This window comes from Micromys minutus (genome assembly GCF_963924665.1).
Source record: "Micromys minutus genome assembly, chromosome: 27".
Classification (NCBI taxonomy): domain Eukaryota; kingdom Metazoa; phylum Chordata; class Mammalia; order Rodentia; family Muridae; genus Micromys; species Micromys minutus.
In genome coordinates, this window is record NC_137962.1 from 2,286,213 (window position 1) to 2,308,538 (window position 22,326).

The 22,326-nt window shown below is 44.9% G+C and overlaps 1 protein-coding gene across 4 annotated transcripts in view; it reads right to left on the reverse strand.

The window, feature by feature from the left end:
* Positions 1 to 22,326, reverse strand: part of MTSS1 (MTSS I-BAR domain containing 1) — a 133,038-nt gene that overhangs the window by 92,381 nt on the left and 18,331 nt on the right. For 3 of the 4 annotated variants that reach the window (XM_080939252.1, XM_080939253.1, XM_080939250.1), the window contains exons 2-3: positions 17,949 to 18,010; positions 14,235 to 14,308 (exon numbers count right to left, since the gene is read on the reverse strand). In XM_080939252.1, coding sequence (XP_080795378.1) covers positions 14,235 to 14,308; positions 17,949 to 18,010 — 136 coding nt within the window. Of the gene's footprint in view, positions 1 to 14,234; positions 14,309 to 17,948; positions 18,011 to 21,161; positions 21,270 to 22,326 lie in introns of those variants that run through there. The other variant, XM_080939251.1, reaches the window with a different exon arrangement.

Consider the following 22,326-nt stretch of genomic DNA (forward strand, 5'->3'; position numbering starts at 1 on the left):
TGATGAAACGTGTCAAGACCAGAGGGCACAGGGTCACGCCCAGAGCACATGTGTTTTATTAAAGTACTACTGAGCTGTTTGCCTTAAAATGGTAAATTTTAGGTTATATTAATTCACTTAATTTACAAAGAAAGAGAAAACAGTTGTGTTGTTATTATTTAATGGTTAAGGTCTCACCTTGAAGAGGCTCTAGGGCTAGTGACAGAACCCACAACATCAGGGCCAGACATTAGGGCCAGTGATGTGACAGAAAATCCTAGGTTTCGGGGGAACTGGCAGGAGAAAGTTAGACCTTAGGGGGAAAGGTCTCATAAAGGAGGAAGCATCTAAGGAAAACCCAGAGAGGAGTCTGAGGGTAGAAAGCTGGGACATATGTTGATGGAGACCAGAACATAATCAATACTTGAGGGAGACAAACACAAACTCCATGAACACAAATACCACATAGTTATCACACTTAAATATGTAAATATTTATTTATGATAAATATAAGCTATATATTACAAACGGGAAAGATCATAAACATAACAGCAATTTAGCCCACAGAATCGAGGGGAATTTACAAATATCCAAGCAAGTCAAGGGCTGGGAGACATAAAACAGGAACTGGCATGCACACAGAAGCTGGAGAAGAACCAGGACAGCAGGGAAGAACGGGGTCAGAAAAGCAGAGATCATATGCCAGGAGGGCACCAATCTCTATAGTTAGAGCTGCTCAAGCTTGACCTCTTGTAAAACTCACATTCAAGACTTTGAGTTTCATGGCCAACCTACAACAACAAAGCTTAGGTGTGTCAGAATAGACTCACACCCATGACCACCTAGTGAGGAAGAAGGAGAGAACTGGATCAGTCGCCGACCAGGCTATGTCAGCAAGGCAGCTGCATGGCCTTAGCGGCCAAGTATCCTGTCTTAGTTACCTTTCTATTGCTGTGTCAAAACACCATGACCAAGGCAACTTATAAAACACAGAGTTTAATTGGGGTTTCAGTTCAAAGAGTTAGGGTCCATGACAACAAGTGTGAAGGTGGTACAACAGCTAAGAGCTCACATCCTGATCCACACTCAGAGAGAGCACTAGGAATGGCTTGAGTCTTTTGGAATCTCAGCCCCCGCCCCTGTGACACACTTTCTCTAACAGTCCCACCAACAGGGGACCGAGCCATAGGGGCCATTCTCATGTAAGCCAGCACACGCTCTTCCTTCTCTGCTACCACTGTCATTTCACTTAATGCTTTACATGTTAGACCAAGTGCTCATTTTTAGTATGATGTGGAATTCTGACTGTAGTGGTTTCTCAGGTGAAATATGGCTTAGACTTGCTAAATATCTAAAATCATAACTTAGCTATGCACAACTAAAAACCCTGCTTGAAGGGCCAGCAAGGTTGTTCAGCAGGTAAAGACACCTCCCACCAAGCCTGACAATCCGAGTTTGATCCCTAGGACCACCTTGATAGGAGAGATGTGACTCCCTTGAGTTGCCCGCTTACCTAAACATGCATGCTATGTAAAAAATCAAACCAAAAACCAGGTGTGCCGCAATGATCAAACCTGTCTGCAATTACTCTGAAAAAGGCATAGCCTTTCTTCATTAAACTGCCTGATAACAACATTTAAAAGAATCAGTTTAGAGGCTAAAGAGATGGCTCAGCAGTTAAGAGCACTGGCTATTCTTTCAGAGGTCCTGAGTTCAATTCCCAGCAACCACATGGTGGTTCACAACCATCTGTAATGGGTGCTCTCTTCTGGTATATACTCATATATGTAAAATAATTCTTTTCAAAAACCCAATTTAGTGTTTTTTCGGCTAGGGGTGTCATTTACTCTTAAGATACACTTAGTGGTTAGAGGCCTTTTTCTTTTTAAAACTTATCAACCTAAAGGATAGATAAAGCACAGGCTAGCTCATCACAAAGAATCATCTCACCTGAAGTCACCAGCACTTCACAGTTAAGAACCATGGTTCTGTATGACTGACCCCAAGGATAGAAAGAACATAGGGCCAAAATAACCCAGAGACCCAGACACTCCAAACTGTGCAGCTTCACAAATGTGTGGCCATGCTGTTTTGAACACCACCAAGCCAGTGTCCTCCTCTACAAATTAGGTCCCTACCACCTGAGCTGGGTAAGAATCTTCCAGGTAAAGTCTCAAAACTGAGGCTGGCAGGACTCTTACCTAATCTCTGGTGTGCAAAAGCTCTAGACACCTGTTTCTAGAAGACATGGACCCCCCCCCCCAACTGTGCTTTAGAGACATTCATATGGAAAGGCAAATACCAGAGCAACAAGCATCCACCTAAACTAGGATGAAGGCAGTCACCCTTCAGTCATTGCCAGGAGTCAGCGGAGGTACACAGGCACCTGGGCAGTCATCGTCCACACAGACTACCCCACTCTGTAAACCGACCTGGATCCAGAGTCCAGTAGAGCCACCAGCCCAGTTCACACAGCCCATTATTCCCTCCAGTTCCAGTACAAGGAACTCAAGTTGCACTTGGGTTTAAACCACATCATCCAAATGAAGTGCTGCTCTCATAATTAGCGTCTGCCTTTCCACGGCACAGATGGCGATCACATGACGAAATCACAGATCAAGGGCTAAGATCCTGGTACGAGAGCCTGGGCTCTGGTACGGTTCTGAGCGGTTGGGGGTGGGGGTCAGGAAGCTCAGGCTGGCCACATCCTTTGTCTACCATCAAGTCCTTCTGGCACAGACTAAGGCAGAACCAGCTGGAGTCAGCAGGTCAATGTGAGGGGTCATTCCTCCTGTCAGAGCGAAACAGAGGGAGAGAATCATCATGGTCCCCTCTGCAATTTTTTTGTACTAGATCAGGTAACCCTGGCTACCTTTGGGAAACTGCTCCACGCAATACAAAGGACTGTGTTAACTGCATTAACAGGGTGTTAAGGGTTTCTTCTTGCCTTAGCAGAGTGCTGGGGTTTATTCTTCTTTTTTGAAACCTCCACCTTCCCCCTTCCCATATTTTAAGGGGAGGAAGAAGCACCATTGTACTGAACTGTGAAATGCACTCCAATGCAGCTCTAAACGAAGTGCCATCCAGGGGCTGGATGTTAGTTTCCATGGTAACCTAGGTCCCTAGGCCTTGGCACACACAGCAGGAAATGCTGCAGATTTCCAGAGCCATGTCTTTTATTAGAATGCAGAGTTCCATGGTGAGTGTAAGCATTATGAAATCTGTGTCTGTCTCTGCGTGCATGCATCCGCCTGTGTGTGTGTGTTGGGTCTGTGTTTGTACTAAGACAACACAATGCAAACATAAGAGCCAAACTATTCTTACTCTTAATAAGCTTATGTCAACTATAACAACTGAATAACAGATAAGCAAAAATTGTCTTTTCCCCTCAAAAAAAAAAAAAAGCTAAAAGAAAACAAAAATAGCTTCCATAAAAAAGATGGAAGCAGAAAACTACTTTGTAATACCAGATGACCAAGAATTCCTCATAAACAGTGTGTGTGTGTGTGTGTGTGTGTGTGTGTGTGTGTGTGTGTGTGTTCGCATGTGTTCACAGTCCTTGCTACTTTCCTCTTGCACACCCTCACCATAAAACCAACCTGGCAAAGCAAATAACTCTTTAGTGAGCGGTAGTGACAAGAAGCCAGGAGCTGCAGCAATCTCCACTTCTTCCTCATTAGCCTGTGGCCAGGAGAAAGTGACTTCACTGCTAAGCCTCAAGCCACTGTCCTAACAAAAGCACACACCGGGCACAGCCTGCAGTGTGAAGGTTTGAAGGGCTATGGATGTAGCTTGAGTGGTGGACTGCTTGCCTACAGCATATTCTTCCATGAGCTTTAACCAATGTTTCACCGACAGAGATTTTTAAGTGGGGTGGTTTGGAGGAAAAGCTAGTGAGCTGGAATGGAAAGGGTGGGACAGAAGGCAAGGCGGTGGTCTCTGTTTGGAGCCAAGCTCCTAACAGTTCAGGGCCCTATAATCGGGAAGAAGTCACCGGTTGAATAACTATTTCATTATGTAAACTGCCTAACACAGATAACCAGGCTGCACAGGCGGACTCGGTCATTCAGAAAGACACACATCCTTCCCAAATGCAGATCTTCCTTCTTCCTCTCCATTGCAGCAGAGGCTAATGTCCTTAATTCACCATTGCTACAATGACCAAAGTCAAAGAGTGAAACACACATCCTAACAGGTGTCACCTGGAGAAAGGAGAGAGCACTGACGGGGTGAGGGCACATGCTGCTCCTCACGGTAGTGCTGACGCTGTCCACGAGAGGACCAGAACACAAACCTGGCAGCCATCCATCATATGCTTTGGTTAGATGAGAAGGAGATTTCAGGTGACAGCCAGAACAACAGACCACTGCTCTCTTCAGCAATGATTCAGGAACACATGGTTCAAAGCCAACCAAGCAGATACCGGTTAACCACAATGAGCACTGTGCCTCTGGAAACTGTCACTTCCCAACCAAGGATCAATAACGAAGGGCCACGTGTAGAGCAAGGCCAGGCGCTGCTGTCTGCCGCCCACTTAGGATGGGGAAAGGTCAGAGTGGGACGGCAGAAGGGCTGCCACCTGACTGCCAGAGTGTGCAGCTTACTGCTTTCCTGAATACACACATTTGCCTTTCAGAATAATCAAATACATGATTAATTTAATCACCTCCAAACTCAGCAACCACAAAGGCCTGAACAAAAATTTAAGATTCATTTTACTTATTCATTTAATTATTATTAATTCACTAATATTTAATGAATGAATTAAATCATTAATTCATTTAATATATGTATATATAAATCTAATAAATAAAAACATTAATAAAGTAACTTTGATTTTTTTTTAGTCTTTATGGATAATGTGACAGTGTGATTTATAAGAATGTCAAAGTCAAATATCATCTCCTATTGTCCAAATTCAACGACAACTCGATTTCACGGAACATAACAAGCAGAAAAAAGGAAAAAAAAATAGCTTCCTGTTCACAGGCCATGTTTTAAAAGCTGTAGGTCCAAAGCCAAAGGCACATGACTTAGTGCACTGTGCTGAGTCAAAGTGGCTCCAGGAATCATGGGAAATCATCCAGTCCAGGAAGGCGATAGGAGAGTGTCCCTGTGGGGATGACGCGGAGCCATCGGCAGCCTCCACAGCCTCTGCTCTACAGGGTCTGGAGAGGAAGGTTTCGGAGCTGGGAGTTTGTCTTCAATCCGTGTATACTTACTAATGCTCACCTGTACAAGATTTTATACATGCTTTATACAGACAATCTTTACTCACACTTTATATAAATTCAGCCTATAGCAATACTTACTGTAAAACATGCATGCAGACGAGGTGTGAGTTTGGTGTTTTAGATAGGACTCTTGAGTATAACTCCGAACCCTCAGTTCTTTCTTTGTCTGACAACGAACACATTAAAAAGATTAGAGCTAGAAAGTCCAAACAACAGTAACTGTTTGTTTGGCATGACGGAGCACTGAAGTCACTCTTCATGTTCCTGTGACTCAATGGTAGTTAGGAATGGCCAATACATACAGATGTGACAGTGTGCCTGCTTCTTGTCCAGTCACCAAAGTGTCTTCTGGCATCTTTACAGAACTCAGTATCACGAATGCCAGTTCCTTACCTAGATCACCACCTTATAGAAGCCACTGTGCTCTGGGTAGGAATCCTCCCTGTCCTGAGATGCACAGCATGTAATGCTCACCAGCTCAGGGTGCACCTCCCTCATCACATCTGCAAACACTTGGGTCACTTCTTCACTGTGTCTGTCCCCAGTTACAGGGACTGAGAGGAATACTTGGAGCCAGAAGTATTTGGGGTTGCTTATTTTTCCTCCCCAAGCTTAGAGACGAGACCCCAAGTCTTAACATCTTATTCATTTGTTTCATATACACCTGATCTGTAACAAGGTCAAGGTAACTCCACATATTTTTAATCATCTTGAACATGAAACAAATTGTTGTGTGAAATTTCCCACTATGGAATCATATTCACTCAAAAGGCTTAAGGGCATTTTGGATCTCAGCCACTGATTTAACAAAATAAGATTGTATCCCTCAATACAAGAATGGAAATACTTTAAAAGGGGTAAATCCAGGCAGTGGTGGCACACGTCTTTAATCCCAGAACTTGGAAGGCAGGGACAGGTGGATCTCTGTGAGTTTGAGGCCAGCCTGGTCTACAAAGTGAGTTCCATCTTAAAAACAAAAGAAAGAAAAAAAAAAAAACAAACACAATTAGCAGCTCAGATGTGTTGTCCACCTGCAGTCAGCGACTAATACTAATGTATTGATATCTCTCTCTCTCTCTCTCTCTCTCTCTCTCACGCACGCACACACACACACACACACACACACACACACACATACTTCTACCATCAAACAAAGTCTACTGCCCAGATGAACCTGCCTACACTAAGAAGCCAGTGTCCTCATGTCAAGCTACTATGGTGACATAGACCTACTAAGTCCTAGCATAGGGGACTTCAATTTAAAGCAAAGGCAAACAAACAAACAAAATAAACAAGAGGGAAAAAATAAATTTGTTTTAACTTTGCCCAGCTCGTTTCCTCTTTCACAAAATATTGCATGAAAATTCCAATGTTTATGCCTTTGTTCTTCCATCTCACACCCACATAACTCATGTGAACCATAACTAAGTGTTCAAGTTTAAAACAGCAAAACCAAATTCAATAGTGTTTTTCAAAGCATCTTCAATCTAGTGTTCCTACACACACTCACACACACACACACACACACACACACAGGCCCTCCTCATCCCTCCTATTAGAGACTTCAGCACTAACCTGGCCCATCCTACTGTCAGGTAAGCAAACCCTGCAGTGTACCATGTCATAAATGTTTCTGCAAATCAATAATCATTCCCTAGACACCTGTGTCATACCAAAAACCCACGAGTTTAGACTGCAAGGTGAACATGCTAACCTTGAGTTTGCTGACTGGCTAAGTTGGACTCCTAAGGAGAAATCAGCATGAAACCTGTTTCTAAATGCTCCAGAGTTCTTCCCTGTGCCTGAAAATAACCAAAAAAGATATAGCCTAAAAACACCAAAGCCAGTTTCCCACAGTGGCCTCAGGTTTAGCTACAGGTTGTCTGAAGGCAGTTTTAAACCTTTTGTGTCTTATGAATGAATATGAACCAATCCTTTAAAGTAGTATTTTAATATTCAGTGCTGGGCCTGCAAGAAGGATCTTTTTATTTTTAACTAACTTTTTTTCCAGTTTGAGGCTAAAGTACTTTGTATACAATAGAGATATGGTTCCAATTACAAACAAGAAAGTTCTAGAGTGGAACACTTCGGTCATCCAGAAGTTAAAGGCTACTGGAATCTCAATCAAACAATCTGGTTAAACTAAAACTCTGGGGCAAACAAGAGCAGCCTGGCTGGGGCTCAGAAATGTCCTAGCACCACCTGCCCAGCAAGGGAAGATTCCCTCCCTTCCCCCAACCAGCCAAGTGCAGGTGGCCACCTTCCCTGTGCCATGACCTCCTCACAGTAGCAGGAGACTTCCTGCTACAGTGAACTATGAGAACACACTGGAAGCTTCAGAGAGAGGTCACCAACATTCAAATTCCAGATGTCCAGCCCAGTAGGTGCCCAAGCCCAGGGCTCTGGAATCCTCACCAGATCCATCAGGGCCCTTGGGGGGGGGGGGGTTCTGTGCACAGTCATTTAACAATGCCAGAAGCTCATCGATGACTGGGACTCTGGGCTCCCCATAAAGGAGGACAGCACAGGTGTCAGCTGAGTGTGCCTCCCAGTTGGAAGGCAAGATGGCAGTGGTTTCACCTCATTTGTTCCATTCTTAGAGGATCACGGTGCTACTGTGCTAATGTGCATCTCAAACAGTCCATCTTTGTTCCCAAAGTATTGGTGACAAATGCTGACAGCAAGGCTCCAACAGCAGCATGTACCCTTGAGGCCCTAAGCGTCCCTGCATGAGATGAAGGATTCAGAGGCAGTGAGACTCAAACAGCTCAGGGAAGGCTGAAGAGTACACATGCGCAAGCAGAGGGAGCAAATGTCCTGACAGTCTGGGGAGCTTCTCTGTGGGTGGAGACGCCATGCAACAGATGGCAAGAGGCCACCGCATAAATGAACCACACTGGGAAGCAAAGTCTCCTCGGAAGCTTTTAAACAGATTCCAGAGTCCCACCCGATTGTCCACCACAGCCCTCAAGACTGCACCTCAACACAAACCTGGACCTTCAGGGACGACAGTTCACACCCAGAAAGTGCAGACCATGAAATTTAACAAACAACATATCTTAAAGGTGTGCGTCATCCCCTGATGTCACCAACGCTTTCTAAAGGAGCAAGCTGGCTTTGCCGAACCTAAGCCACAACGATCTTCTCACCTGCCTTGGAGGTCTAGGCACTGATAAAAGCACACACCTGACAGGCACTTGGTCCCAGCTCTACCTGTTCCACCACATACAACTCCAACTGCAAGGGGATTCCCACAACTCAGTCCAGCCCAAATGCCCATCTCTGACATCCGGTTTTCTTGTCCTGCCCTCCATTTTTGTCTGATTAACTCTGCTTCCTCTATTCTGTTCTCTCTGGAATAAAAGCAGACTTTAGGAAGACAAATTAGAGAAGGAAACTTACCCCTCCCAACTTCATATGTAGCCGATTTAACAAGACTTATGCAATGTTTACAACCATGGAAATTGAGAGAAAGAAGTTGTGTTGGTCTTGTCTTGGGACCCACACACCCCAGTTCTTACAGTGAAGAAATTAAAACTTGGGGTTACACAGCTAGAATAGCCAAAAGTCCAACCCAGACAGCCTGACTCCCAACTGGGGTTTGCATGGACTGGGATTGTTAATGCCTTTGTGATGAAGTAACTTTAAAACCAAATATAAGCACATGCTAAGGCCAGAAGTTCCTTACATAAGGAATCCTAACTTATTGGTTCAGGTCCAGGTTCAGGATGGGTTCCAGGTCACTGGCCACATGACCTTCATCAGTGTTCATTCATGACCTGTTTTCACTCTATCCCTTGACATTTTCATCACAGGGTATTGTAAGACCCTAGGTCCTCTTTCCCAGCTTTGCTCATTACCAGTTAACCATGTCCAAAAATCATTCAATGAAAAATTCTAGAAATAAACAATTCCTAAGTTTCAAATAGCTTTTTCAGTAGATCATTGTAACTGATCTCATTATTAGATGAGGTTAATATAATGGTGCCCAATTTACATAATAAACCTTATAACATGTATGTATGTATGTATGTATGTATGTATGTATGTATGTATGTATGTATGTGAGAAAGCATACATGTGGGTCTTGGGAAGGATCCCCAATAACAAAGAAGAGACAACTCTACATAAAACCACTCAAAACAGAGTCCAGCCCACAGGACACATCAAAGGACGATGGCAATCATGATTTTCAATATTAAAACCACGTTTACTTTTAGACATGATCTAATCTGCCTGGAACCCATTTCTTTCCCTCTTAAAACTTTGAGCTCCTTTGAATGGGCCTGGCCCATCATCCTCTGCACATCCCCAGGGTAGGTTTGCAAAGGTGTAAACGTAATTACAGTAGCACAGGAAACATGGAAAAACAAGTCCCAAGCACCATGATCTTGCTGACCTAAGCAAACGGTGTTGTGAGGACCAGGACTGAGAGGCCGGACACAGCAGGCGCCCAGGTCAAAGGGCACTCACAGGTGTGTGGACACTCTCCCCAACACATATGGCCACCGCCGCAGCATACTGAGAAACCTGTATTCATTCCCTGGACTTTTCTTCCTCGGTTTTTAACTGACCCATACTCCAAAAAGTCCATACTCAACAACTCAAAGATTTTTCAACTCCAGAGACAGCCTCAAAATCTAAGACAGTTAATACCTACAAACTAATTTTTGTGGCCAGCGAATCCAAAGAAAAAGCATGTTTTCATATTTTACATAAACGAGATGTTAATTCCAGAATATAAACATATAAAATTGTGCATATTGCCAATAGATTCAAATTCCATCATTTCATTGTATGTATATGTATAAATATATGTATTCATTACATGTATTATATATGTAATATATACATGTGCATAGTCAAGTTATATGATTTTATTTAGAAAAAAAGGGATCAAAATAGAGCCCAAATTTCAATATTGTATAAAAGATAAGTATATTATAAAAAGATTGATTTGATCCTCATAGTAACTACTTGTAGATTTTCATTAATAAATTTTGCTAATGACCCATGCTAAAGATCTCATGAGAATGACAAAGTCTTTCCGAGCTCTTTGAGAAATATTGCAAATATGTGACTATTCTGAAACCAAAACCCTAGTTAGAATCATCTTAACATCCTGGACACTGGCCCAATGGACACGAGCCTTGGCAGTTAATGTCTGCAAATGGCGCCTGCGTGTGAGACTCACAGAGAGGAACCATGGGAAGGAAGCATCATGGCTCAGCTCCACTGATGACCACTGCTTAGAACACAAAAAGCAGGTCAAGCAGTGGTGGTATACAACTTTAAGCCCAGCATTTGGGAAGCAGAGGCAGGAGCATCTCTAAATTCAAGACCAGCCTGGACTACAGTTGAGAGTTCCAAAATGGGCAAGGCTACATACATAGGGTGAAACCCTTTCTCAAAAACAAAAACAAAGCACAAAAAGAAAAAGAAAAAGGAAAAAGGAAAAAGGCAACTGCTAACAACGATGTATAAAGAGGAACTCTTCCTTGTTTGTGTAGGAATATAAATTAGTAGTCACTTGGAGGACCACAGAGGCTCCTCAAATATTAAAAACAGAGCCAGCAATGATCTAGTAAGGCCCTGAGTGATGTTTAAAGGAAGGAAACTGCATGTGGGAGACACATCTGCAGCTGTTTAGAGCAGTACTGTTCTCAATGGCCAAGAAATGGACACTGTCAACCAAAGAGAAAGAGATATTCAGATTAACATAAGGCTGGAGAGATGGCTCAGTGGTTAGAGCACTGACTGCTCTTCCAGAGGTCCTGAGTTCAATTCCCATCAACCACATGGTAGCTCACAACCATCTGTAATGGAATCTAATGCCCTCTTCTGGTGTTTCTGAAGACAGCTACAGTGAACTCATACACATAAAACAAATAAATCAAACAGAAGGAAAGATGAAAAAGGCAAAGAAGGAAGAGAGAGAGGGAGGGAGGGAGGGAAGAAGAAAGGGAGGAAGGAAAGAAGAAATTGAACATAGAGTGGTGGTTACCAGGGGTTGGGGAGGCAGCAAGAAAGGCCAATGGGGAGAGGCTAAAAGTAAACAGCTCTGAACCACCCTGAGGCTAACATATGAACAGCCTTCTACAGACTCATCCTTTCCTTGGTGACGCATAGACCACTAAGACAAGTCACACGTCTGGAGAGCCAGACACAGCTGCACAATGAGGACCTGAGTCTGGATCCCCAACAACCACATACAAGCCAGAGTGCAGTGGCAGGCACCTGTAATGGTAGAGCTGGGGCACAGGCAAAGACAGGCAGACCCCAGGAGGTCACAAGCCAGAAACCCAGACAGGCCGAAATGATGAGATCTAGGCTCAGTGGTGGAGAAAGACACCTGACATTGACCTCTGACTTTCACATGCTAGCACCGTCACACGCACACCCATATACATGATTATGCACACACAAAAATAAGATGAGAACACACACACACACACCAGACATTCATAGATGTATCTGCAGCTTAGCTTATAACAGCAAATACTAGGGGGAGATACAAATCCAGCCACAGAATAATAATTAGAACTCACTCACACTATCCAGGAGTGAGTCTACTAGACACAGAGAGGTACGGGCAAGGAACAGCATCGGGACCACAGCGTGGAGCAGAAGCCCAGTGGCATTAATGTTTCCTGGGAGTGGCCATCTGAGAAAGTTCAGAACTTTCATACACACTGATGTGAAGCTGACTTTTTCCTCCTGGAGAGGGCGATGTTTGCAACGGCCACTAACCCTAACCTCTAGGAGGGAAGAGGCTAAATGTGATTTTTAGATTGGGGGGTATATTTTTATGTTGTCTCCCCCCTTTCTTTTCTTTTTACTAAAAATAAAATTGTTGGCGTAAGAAGTACTTCCAAGTTTCTCTTATCACCATGGACTAGGCCGTATATTCTTTAAGGTTCCCACATCTAGGGAAAGAAAGCAACCATGCTTTGGATCCTAAACAAACTGTGCTGCCAAAACAACCTGAAACCAAATGGCTTAAAGATGTATCACACAGAAGTCAATTCGTAGTGGCATACAGGCCACACGCACTGCCCCACCCCACCCCCCAAGCCTGGTTCTAACTCATTACCTCCACAGAGCACCTCTTCCTGCTTCTTTTCCAACAATTGCCATTTTTCCTCCGTGGAAGCATGAGAATTTCCAGGTCTCCAATCCCCGCCCCTCCAAGAAGTACCCTGGGAACTGCCTCTTCAAAATCTCAGGTTCTTCCCACAGGAAATCATAGACAACCATTGCTCCTTCATTAATCCACCCCGTAATTTAACAGTAAAAACTAAAAACATACTACAAATTCCAGAACCTTGGGAATGCAATCCCACACTGGGCATGACGGTTCACACCTGCAATCCCAGCACCAGGGAGGTCCAAGCAGGAAGATCAGAAGTTCAAGGCCATCCACAGCTACATAATGGGCTCAAGTGCAGTCTTGGCTACTTAGGACTGGCTCAAAAAGGAGGAGGAGGAAAATGAGGAGGAGGAGAACAAGAAGGCTCAGCAGGTAGTAACACCTGCTGCCAAGATGGAGACCTGTGTTTGATCTCTAGAAACAGAGAACCAACTCCTGCAAACTGTGTTCTGACCGCCACACACAACACAACACTTGCACAAAGTAAAAAATCTATACATGGCTAAGGGAAGAAGGAAATACATCGTGGGTGGATAGTCACACTTTCACATCAGCAAACATCAGTTTGCATGCTAAGTTCTTTAGAACCGAAGTTCCCACAGTTTCTACAACAGGTCGCATCTAAGTTAAGTCATTTTAAAGACATTTCCAAATCGTATGGGTTAGGACCTTCACCGCACAGACAAATCAGATTAAGGAAGCCTGATGCTGACATCACAGTCATTTTACAATGCTGTTGGCATCTCAGGAAGGAGGAGAAATGGTACCTCCCCTGAGGAAATGTCCCTGATTCCCTGCACTGGGTTAATTGCTTACTTTCCGATATTCCCCTGGCATGCTGTGCTTATTCCTTACCACACACCGGCATTCCTTATTTATATGCCTCAGTCTCCCTACTCAAACTGAGTGCCTTTTGGGGACAGGGGAAAACATATTGATTCTTGTAGTCCCATGACAGTCCTGCAACAAAAGGAGCTGGAGTTTCGATCTCTGAATACTTAACTAGGTGGCCACAGTAGGCTGAGATGGGTCACTGGTGGTACTTACTGGGAACAAGCCTCAGCTTTTCCCTAAACACCCAAAGTTCCCAATGTCAGTGAGAGCTGGTTCATGGTTATTCATACACGAGGGAGCCCAGAATGACCAGGCAAGGAACAGGCAGAGAGAGTGTCGGTGTGGGAACAAAAGGAAGGTGGACCTGTAAGTACCCCTTTCTCCTGGTGCCTCACACATTACGAATATCCCTAGGGTTTTCTGAATCCATGAAATCTTCAAAAGACTTCACCTTCTGGTCACTGCTTTCACAAACACATTTTAAATATCAATTAGGCTCCTGACACTATGTCTTGTGGGGGTACCATCAGTACTATATATGTCTCTTGTTCACAGGATCTGCAGCCAAAGACTAGGTACAAAGAGATGGTTACCATGGGATGCTGTGCCTATCATAAAAGGATTCCTTGTTTGATGAGGACCCAGGACAGCAGCGTAATCGGCTCCAGGACTTCCTGTTCCAGGAGGTACCAGGGAGGAGCACAAAGCAACCTGTGCTGGAGGGGTCACAGCAGGACCCCAGGTACAGCTTGAGGCTCAATACTGATTCTATCACTCAAGTTACACCCACAGCAAACCACCTCATAAAGGAACAGTGGCTCCTCTCCTTTCCTATCTAGTCTTCACACGCACTTCACTATCTGGGGAACTAGTTACAACTCCTAACATTCGCAACCCCACACAGTTAAAAATATATGAAAACTATGAGTCAGCCAGGCTCTGATAACTCGAGCCATATCTCCTCGGGAAGCCGCCCAGGGGGAGAGCCCACGTGCTGGATCCAGCTAGCGCTGGAAGTCAGCCTTCCATCTGCTCACCACGTGTGTTGGTGGCCATGTCAGCCACTTTCTGAAAGGCGTCCAAGAAGGCAGCTGCTGCTACTACTGTTGTCCTGAAATGCAAACAGATAACAAAAGCATGAGGAATGTCTCACTGGCAAATTCATCCGCAGCTCTCGGGCTAAAACCTCTGCGACATAGCAAACAGAGCCCTCCAGAGAAGCAATCTAGTGGTAGATAGTGTTTTCTCCCTAGCACTCAACTGCAAAAGTGGCCTGAAGGTGGAACTACCAAGCAAACTTTTAAGCAAAGAAGTGAAAGGGAGGTGTTCCTCCCCTAAAGGAGAAAGCGTCCTTAAAGTCTAGATGGCACAGGTGACAATAGCTTTACAACAGGAAAGTCATTTAAGTGCACATAAACTGGCAGGGAACTGAATCTTGGAGAGCAGAAGGGTCAAGAGTTCACTGCCAAAAAAAGGAAAACTGAGACCACAAGTCAAAAGACATTTTAGAGATCACTGGTTCATACAATAGTGACTAATGTCCTGCCACTGTGACTCAAGGTCCAGATCAGCCCACTGAAACACAGGGTGCTGGCTAGGTACAACTTTGCTCCCTAAATCCCCAACTATACAAGATGGAAAATACTGGGTTTTGGCTTTGTTTATTTTGTTTTGTTCAGTCCCAGGATGCTCTTTCAACTGCATCTTCTGATGTCCTAAAAGCAACAATGGAAAGAGTTAAGGCTAGTTCCTGCTCTAAGGATCGTCCTCAATTCTTCCCCATCCCTATCAGCACAGCCCATTGGATGCACTGGGTACTCGGTGGCCTACAACATCATAAATCCACTCAGGCTGCTCTGTGACAATATGACAAAGCAACAAGTCCCTATCACGAAAGGTTGTCAAGCCGAAGCCGGAGACTGAGACAATCTTCAAGTGTTTATTGCATGACTCCAGTCTCTACTGAGCCTTCCTCCTAAGAAGGCAAAGTCATTACAAGAAGAATAAGGGCTTGAGAATATAGTTCAGAATATAGAAAAAGAAATGTTCTGTCTTAAGTACAGCAACCAAGTCTATGCAACAAAAGCTTTCTAGGAGGTTCTGAATATGGTCCTTTAAGCCAAATTTCAAAATCAAGTCTGAGAGTTTCTAGCAGATCAAGAATATATTCTGCTCAATTTCAAACAGCAGTCCTCCCTCCCCCCCACACACATACATGAGCATACATTTGAAGCTTATTTTTTAAAGTGTTGACATCAAACACAAACATTGAAAAAGTTATTTTTATCAAACATTCTGACTTATAAATAGCTCATTCTGACTTACAATTAATATGTAACAAGCTGGCTTGATTTATTTATTCTCATTCAACTCAATGCCAATCACCATACTTTATGAGCCAGCTTGCAGACAGACAAGCCTTGTCCATTACGATCACTGGAATAGACTTCTACAGCAAATCAGGACGCTAGTCCATTTTGAGGACGGAAGAGCTTGTAAATGACTGTCACTGCAGTTTCTGACAGCACACTGCAGACAGGCAACTACCAAGAGCAAACAGGGTAACTCAGCTTCAACCCTCCGAGACAGATGTGCTGCTTCCGCAGTGGGAACTGCAGCCTTTCTGCAGGACTCAAGACTAACCTGTTTGATTAACTGATAAAGGCCCCTGATCTCAAGACCTAGACTGGGTGCAGGGTGGGGTGGGGGACAGGTGCTAAGAAGTCTGCCTTGACTTTTACTTTCTATGTTCAAGACAGGCAATGAGCAATACTTCGCGCTCCACATTCTCACCAGCTAAAGGCAAGAACAACTTTGCTCCAGGCCCACAGTGAAAGCCCATCAAACAGTCAAGAGGCTAGACAAGAAAAGGAAGGGGAAACTTTAATTCAGGAGAGGCCTCCTACAAGAGGGATGCTAACCTATGTGAGATAAGCCCAGTGGAGAGAAATGGCTAGGAGGCCAGGGTAGCCCCATAACAAGAAGCCGGTGGAGCCTTCAGAAGAAGACCCAGACATGACACATTGAGCTCAGAAATCGAGGAGAATAACACCCAATAACTGGAAAAGGTTCATATCCATGGTCTGATGTTTACTTGGGGGTCATATAAAAGGCTGCAAATCCCCCCCCAACTAAAACTGAAGGAAGCTAATGCACTCTTGCCCATTTCATCTATGCTACAGGGAAGCCATGTACCTAGGCAACAGCTCTGAGCGGAAGCCTCTGGTGTGCCTTAGCACAGGCTCAGAAATGACATATCACCCCCTCCTGTCTATCAAAGATGGCTCTTTTTCCCAAAAACACCGCTACTTTCTGCTCCTTGGCTCTCACCCATTCTCATCTGTCTCAGTTTCAACGCCGAGGATTATCCAGTGTCCCATGCTTCCTGGGGGATCCACCAAGCGCAGCCATATTTCTTTCCACACTGACTTCAAAAAGAATGGAGCTGCAACCTGTGAGTATCCCCTCTCACAGGCACACTAGGCCATATGGGGTCCGTAGATGCAATCTGCAGCAGATCGTGTGAGTGTCCAAGTGCCTGTCTCTGTGACTTCTAGTAAACTTAGACTTGTGCAGCCACCGTCACAATCCAACTTGAGAACATTTCCAGTGTCTCAAAGACTCCAGTCACCCATTTGTAGTGAGTTCCCTTTTAAACCCCTGGTCCAGCCTACCACTGCTGAGACTCACTTCATGTAAATGGAACTGAATGCCAGTCTACACTGAGACTTTAAATGCTGTATGTGGAAGGACAATATAGGTGGATGAGACAAACTTGGACTCTGGAACCAGACCTCTCCCGTTTACATCTCTGCTTCTGTCACTAGTGGCTTCTCTATGAACAGGCTGTTATCTATGTTTCAGTTTCCAGATTAGGAAAACTGAAAACTGTATTTAACCTTGTTTGGGCTGAGATTTCTGATGATTCACATATGCCTGGCACATGGTGGGTGCCACATACACATTGCCTATTATTACTCTATGTAATCAACTCTGAAAATTCCTACGGCAGGAGGCAGAGCAGACTTGGGTTCGAGTTCACACACGACACTGGGGTTGGGGTGGGGCAGAATACTATGAATTGATATACCTCTATGCTGTGCCTGCTACAAGCTTCTCCATCTGTGACAGTTCTAAATTTAAGGCAGATGTGCGTGCTGATCCACCTCCCTCTGTCTTGCCTGAGGATGTCGCCTTTTTCTGTAGGATACCTGTTGGGATTCTGTAAACCCCACCCCTCAGTTACCTAGCAACAGCCAGGTATACCCCACCCCTCAATTACCCAGCAGTGGCCAGGTATGCTCTGCCCCAGTAACCTGACACTATAAAAGGGGCTGCTTGACCCCTCCTCTCTCTCTTGGCCTCTCTTGCTCTTGTGCTCTTGCAGCCTTGCTCTCCCACTCCTACCCCTTTCTTTTCCCCCTCTCTCCCACCTGCTCATGGCCGGCCTCTACTCCTCTACTTCTCTCTCTCTCTCTCTCTCTCTCTCTCTGCCTCTACCACCTTCTTAACTCCCCCATGACCTGAATAAACTCTATTCTGTACTATACTGTTGTGTGGTTGGTCCCTCAGGGAAGGGATTCCCAACATGGACCCCCCAGAGGCATCTCCCTTGCCCCCAGGCCTTGCCGCACCTCCATGGGCCATATGCCCCCCACTCTCTTCATCCTTCCCCTAACATTGGTGCCGTGTGACTTTTCCTTTCATTGGTGCCCCGTCATCTTTTCCTTACAATACCTGTGTCTACTTACCGCAGCTGAGACTGCAGCTTTCCAGCCTTGTTTATGAAGTCCTCCCAAACTGGATAGCTCCCCTACGACAGAACAAAGCCAGCAATCAATCACACTGTGATGAGACAAACACCCAATTCCAACCGTGCAAGGAATAATCTGCAGGTATGATCTTCCTTTGTAGGGTTCTTTGATACAGGCAATGGCTCTGGAACTATTTCAAATGTTCCCTGACCCTATAATCTTGCAAATAAGCACAGACACCAAGAGGAGCTAGCTTCGGAGACACCTATACCTTGGAGTCTACATTATGTACATGGTGGGTCCAGATTTTAATAACATAGAACATGCCCGGCAGTGGCGGTGCATGTCTGTTATCTCAACACTTAGGAGACAGAGGCAGGCAGATCTCTGTGAGTTTGAGGCCAGTCTCATCTACAGTGTGAGTTTCAAAACACCCAGGGCTAAACAGAGAAAACCCTGTCTTGAAAAACAAACAAACAAAAAAAAAAAAAAAAAAAGGAAATAAAAGAACAATAACCAAACCCCAGAACACACAAGGCTCTCTTGCTTGGGTCACCTGTCATACAACATGGATGGCTCCATCTATTCTCCTCTTTGTCACACATGCACAAGGAGGGAGGCAGATGGCTGAAACCCCTCCTTAGGACAGGTGGCTATCGAGAAGTACTATCAATCTATCAGAATCCCAAGGCTCAGAAAAAAACTAGACATAGCCACCCAGCTACCATTTAACCCAGCATCTGTGTACACTATCACAACAGGTGGTTCCCCAGCAAACTTCAGCAAGGGGCTCATCACACCTGGGCTGCCTAAGTCAAGCCATCTATCCGAAATGGTCACACGTCTCTAATTCTAACCTTCCAGAAGCCCTTAGGATCAACACAGATCATCTTTCCTCTCTACTAAACTCTCAAGTCCAATTGCACTTTTCCAAGGGACCCCACCACACAGTCCCTCCGTATCCTAAAGCACGGGGGTCTCCTCCTGAGTACAATATAAGACACAATGAGTAGGTTCTGCTCTGAGCAGGGCAAGGGAGCACGCAGCCTGCCACCTCCCTCCCCTACACGTTACACATTTACTGAGATGAGGCAGCATCCACCAAGGTGACTGCAAACCAACTCAGTAGAGGTAAAACAGGAGTGAGGACATCTATTGTCACTGAATCATTCCTGGGGGTAGTGGTTCCAGGAGAACACAAACGGCAGGCATCCTGACAAGGTAAAAATAGCATTATGCCACCTCTTGTTTTTGTTGCTAAGAGGGGGGGGGGATTAAATTAACCACTGCATCTTCCGTTACAGATGCCAAGGCCAAGCGAGTCCATGTATGTTTTCATCTCCTCCAGGCTGCCATGGAGCCTTCCTAACCTCACTGCTGGCCCACTGTATCAGCCTCAGCACTCCCAGCACCCTGGGGGTGTGGGTTTCTGCAGTGGCACTGGCTTGTACCTCATAGGATGGCAAGCAGCATCTCTGGCCTCTGCCTACTACTGAGATGCCAGAAGCCACCAAGGCCTTGTTATGACCAATGACATTACCTCTAGACACTGTCAGATAACTTGTGGAGGCAAAATCAGCCCTGGTTAAGAAGCAGTTCCTTAAGACACAGCTGAAAACCTAGTTCTCTAGTAAAAAAAAAGTCCAGCTTGTTCTGAGTGACTTCTTCAGTCACTTCCTTCCAATACTTAAAGGAAAAGGCTTTTGTTTTGAAACTTATATGCATAAGAGTTAACATCTTGTTAAAAATTACCTGTGTATATATTTCTCTAGCTATCAATTCTGTCTGAAATGTGCATAGGGGTTACATAGAAAACTGCCTTCTTATTAAAATGGGTTCTGGGAGCTAAGATTTGGGCCAATATATTGCTTTTTTTTTCTTTGTACTTTCCTCTACAGACTGTTGTTTTGTTTTGTTTTTATAAGGGTCATGTATCACTTTAATGAACATAATAAAGTCATTACATTAAAAAATTTAAGACCAAATTAGAGGTTCTGGCAACAGTTAGACCATGAATTTCCTACAATGCTAGTCTTGCAGTCTGGTTTGCATATGCTGCTAGCTCATGCCCAGCTGCTCTGCAGTGGTGCATCTGGGACCCACTTGGTCTCTTCTCTGCCATTTGCTCCCATGAAAAGCTAAGCTGCGCCAGAGCTTATTGCAACCAACATCTAGACACAGTTCTTGACACATGGTTCTTACCCTGTGTTTGAGCCCTGGGGGTGTCTTCAACCCAACTACAGAACCCAGTGTAATAAATGAGCTTGTCGTGGTAGTGTGCAATTATAATCCCAGCACTTGGACTTAAAAGCCAGCCTTGGTTACGTAGCAAATTCAGGGCAAAGGTGAACTACAAAATATGATGTCTCAAAAACAAAAGCAACTGGAAAGATAGCAATCAAGCAGGAGGACCTGAGTTGGACCCCCTCAGAATGCACATAAAAATTCAGGGTGTGGTGTGATGTGCTTGGAATACCAGTCCTGAGGAGGTAGAAACTGGCAAATCCCGGAGTTTGTTGGCCAGCCATTCTTGCTTAACCAGTAAATGCCCAACCTAGTGAGAGATCTAGTCTATAACAAAGTAAACAGCATTCCTGAAGATGGTGCCTTAGGATATCCTCTGGTCCACCTAAACACACACACACACACACACACACACACACACACACACACACACGAGGCACACCCAGGTATACATGTACATTCAAGGAGAGGAAAAGAAGAGAGGGAAGAAAGGAGAGAAAAAGAGACAGAGTTGACAGGTGATGGATAGATGGATGGATGGATGGATGGATGGATGGATGGATGGATGGATGGATGGATGGATAGATGGACAGATGGATAGACAATGACTTCGAGGACACCCTGGGTTACATTACTCTGTGACAACATGCTGGATTAGCCAGAGGCATGCACCCATCACCTAAGCTCTAGGCACAGCCAGGCCAGTCATTTACTAGGGGAAATCACTGGACCCTTGGGGGCCCATTTCCCTGTAATGATAATAATTAAAAAAACTCAACCACATCACTGCCTTTGGTTAAGATCAAGTATAAGACAATTCCATCACCCTATTAACACTGAAAGACCATGGGAGAGGAATAGAGAAGAGAATCCTGGGAACTGCCTGCATTGAACCTTACTAGTTCCCCCATTTGCTGTATGACATTAGAGTCACCGGATATCCGATTGGAGACACCATCAACTCACAGGTTGATCTGGGAAATACGTGAGGTCATAGTAATGCTGAGGCGACATCCTCACTCCTGGCTAACACAGGCATCAGCCCAAGTGTCAATCAACTGTGGTGGGTTACAGGTGATGTGCTTCTGCTGCATGGAGTACTGTTCATCCTGTCACCACAACAGCCCAGATGATGCCACACAGTGTAGCTTTAGAGGAAACAAGCTAGACACAGAAAGACAAACCCCATAAGCTCTTCGTTAGCATTTTGTCTAAGCTCCACCTCACAGTTACCTGGCAACAGCCAGGTATGCCTGACTCACTATAAAAGGGGCTGCTTGCCCCCTCCTCACTCTTTCCCCATTCCCTGCCCCCTCTTTCTACATGCTCATGATTGGCCTCTACTTCTCTAATCTCCCCCCCACCCCACCTTTCTCTGCCTCTACCACCCTCTCAACTCCCCTCCCCATGCTCTGAATAAACTCTATTCAATACCTTCATGTGGCTGGTCCTTCAGGAGGAAGGGATGCTTCAGCATGCCCCCCCCAGGCATCCCCTTTCCCCATACCTCACCACACATCCCCCAAAACATATCCCCCCCCCTTTATCTTTTCATAAATACATCACTTTTACCAGTGTGGAACCTGAAACATCTGATCCAGTGGTGAGAGGAATGGATTGCAGGTGGGGTTGGTCAAGGACATTTAATTATAATTAGATATAAGGGAAATGGGGATCTAGAAGACAGTTAAGGGGTTGCCAGGAGTTGTGGGGAGTGGCTGCACTGCGGGGAAGGGGATAGAGATTTATGGCTAAGAAAGAGTTTCTCTCTTGGGTGATGAAAGTGCTCAAAAACTGTGCGGTAAGCATTGTGCAACTCTTAAGAACATACTACAAACCAACTGCCTATCCGCTTTCAATGGGCACTTTGTAAGATCTGTACATGTTATCTCAGAAATGCTGTACAAATAAATAAATACGGTCACACTAAAAAGACTCAATGTGGTGACTGGCACACAGACAGGGACAGGTCTGAGGATGGATACTGGCATTCGCAGACTCCGAGAGCTCCCTCAGGATGCTCACTGTGCAGGCTGGGATCCCTCATTCCTGGTCCCAATGCAGAGGTGGCTCCAAATATATTGACCTTATTTGGGAAGAACAGACCAAGGCAGCTACAGTGTCTACAGTG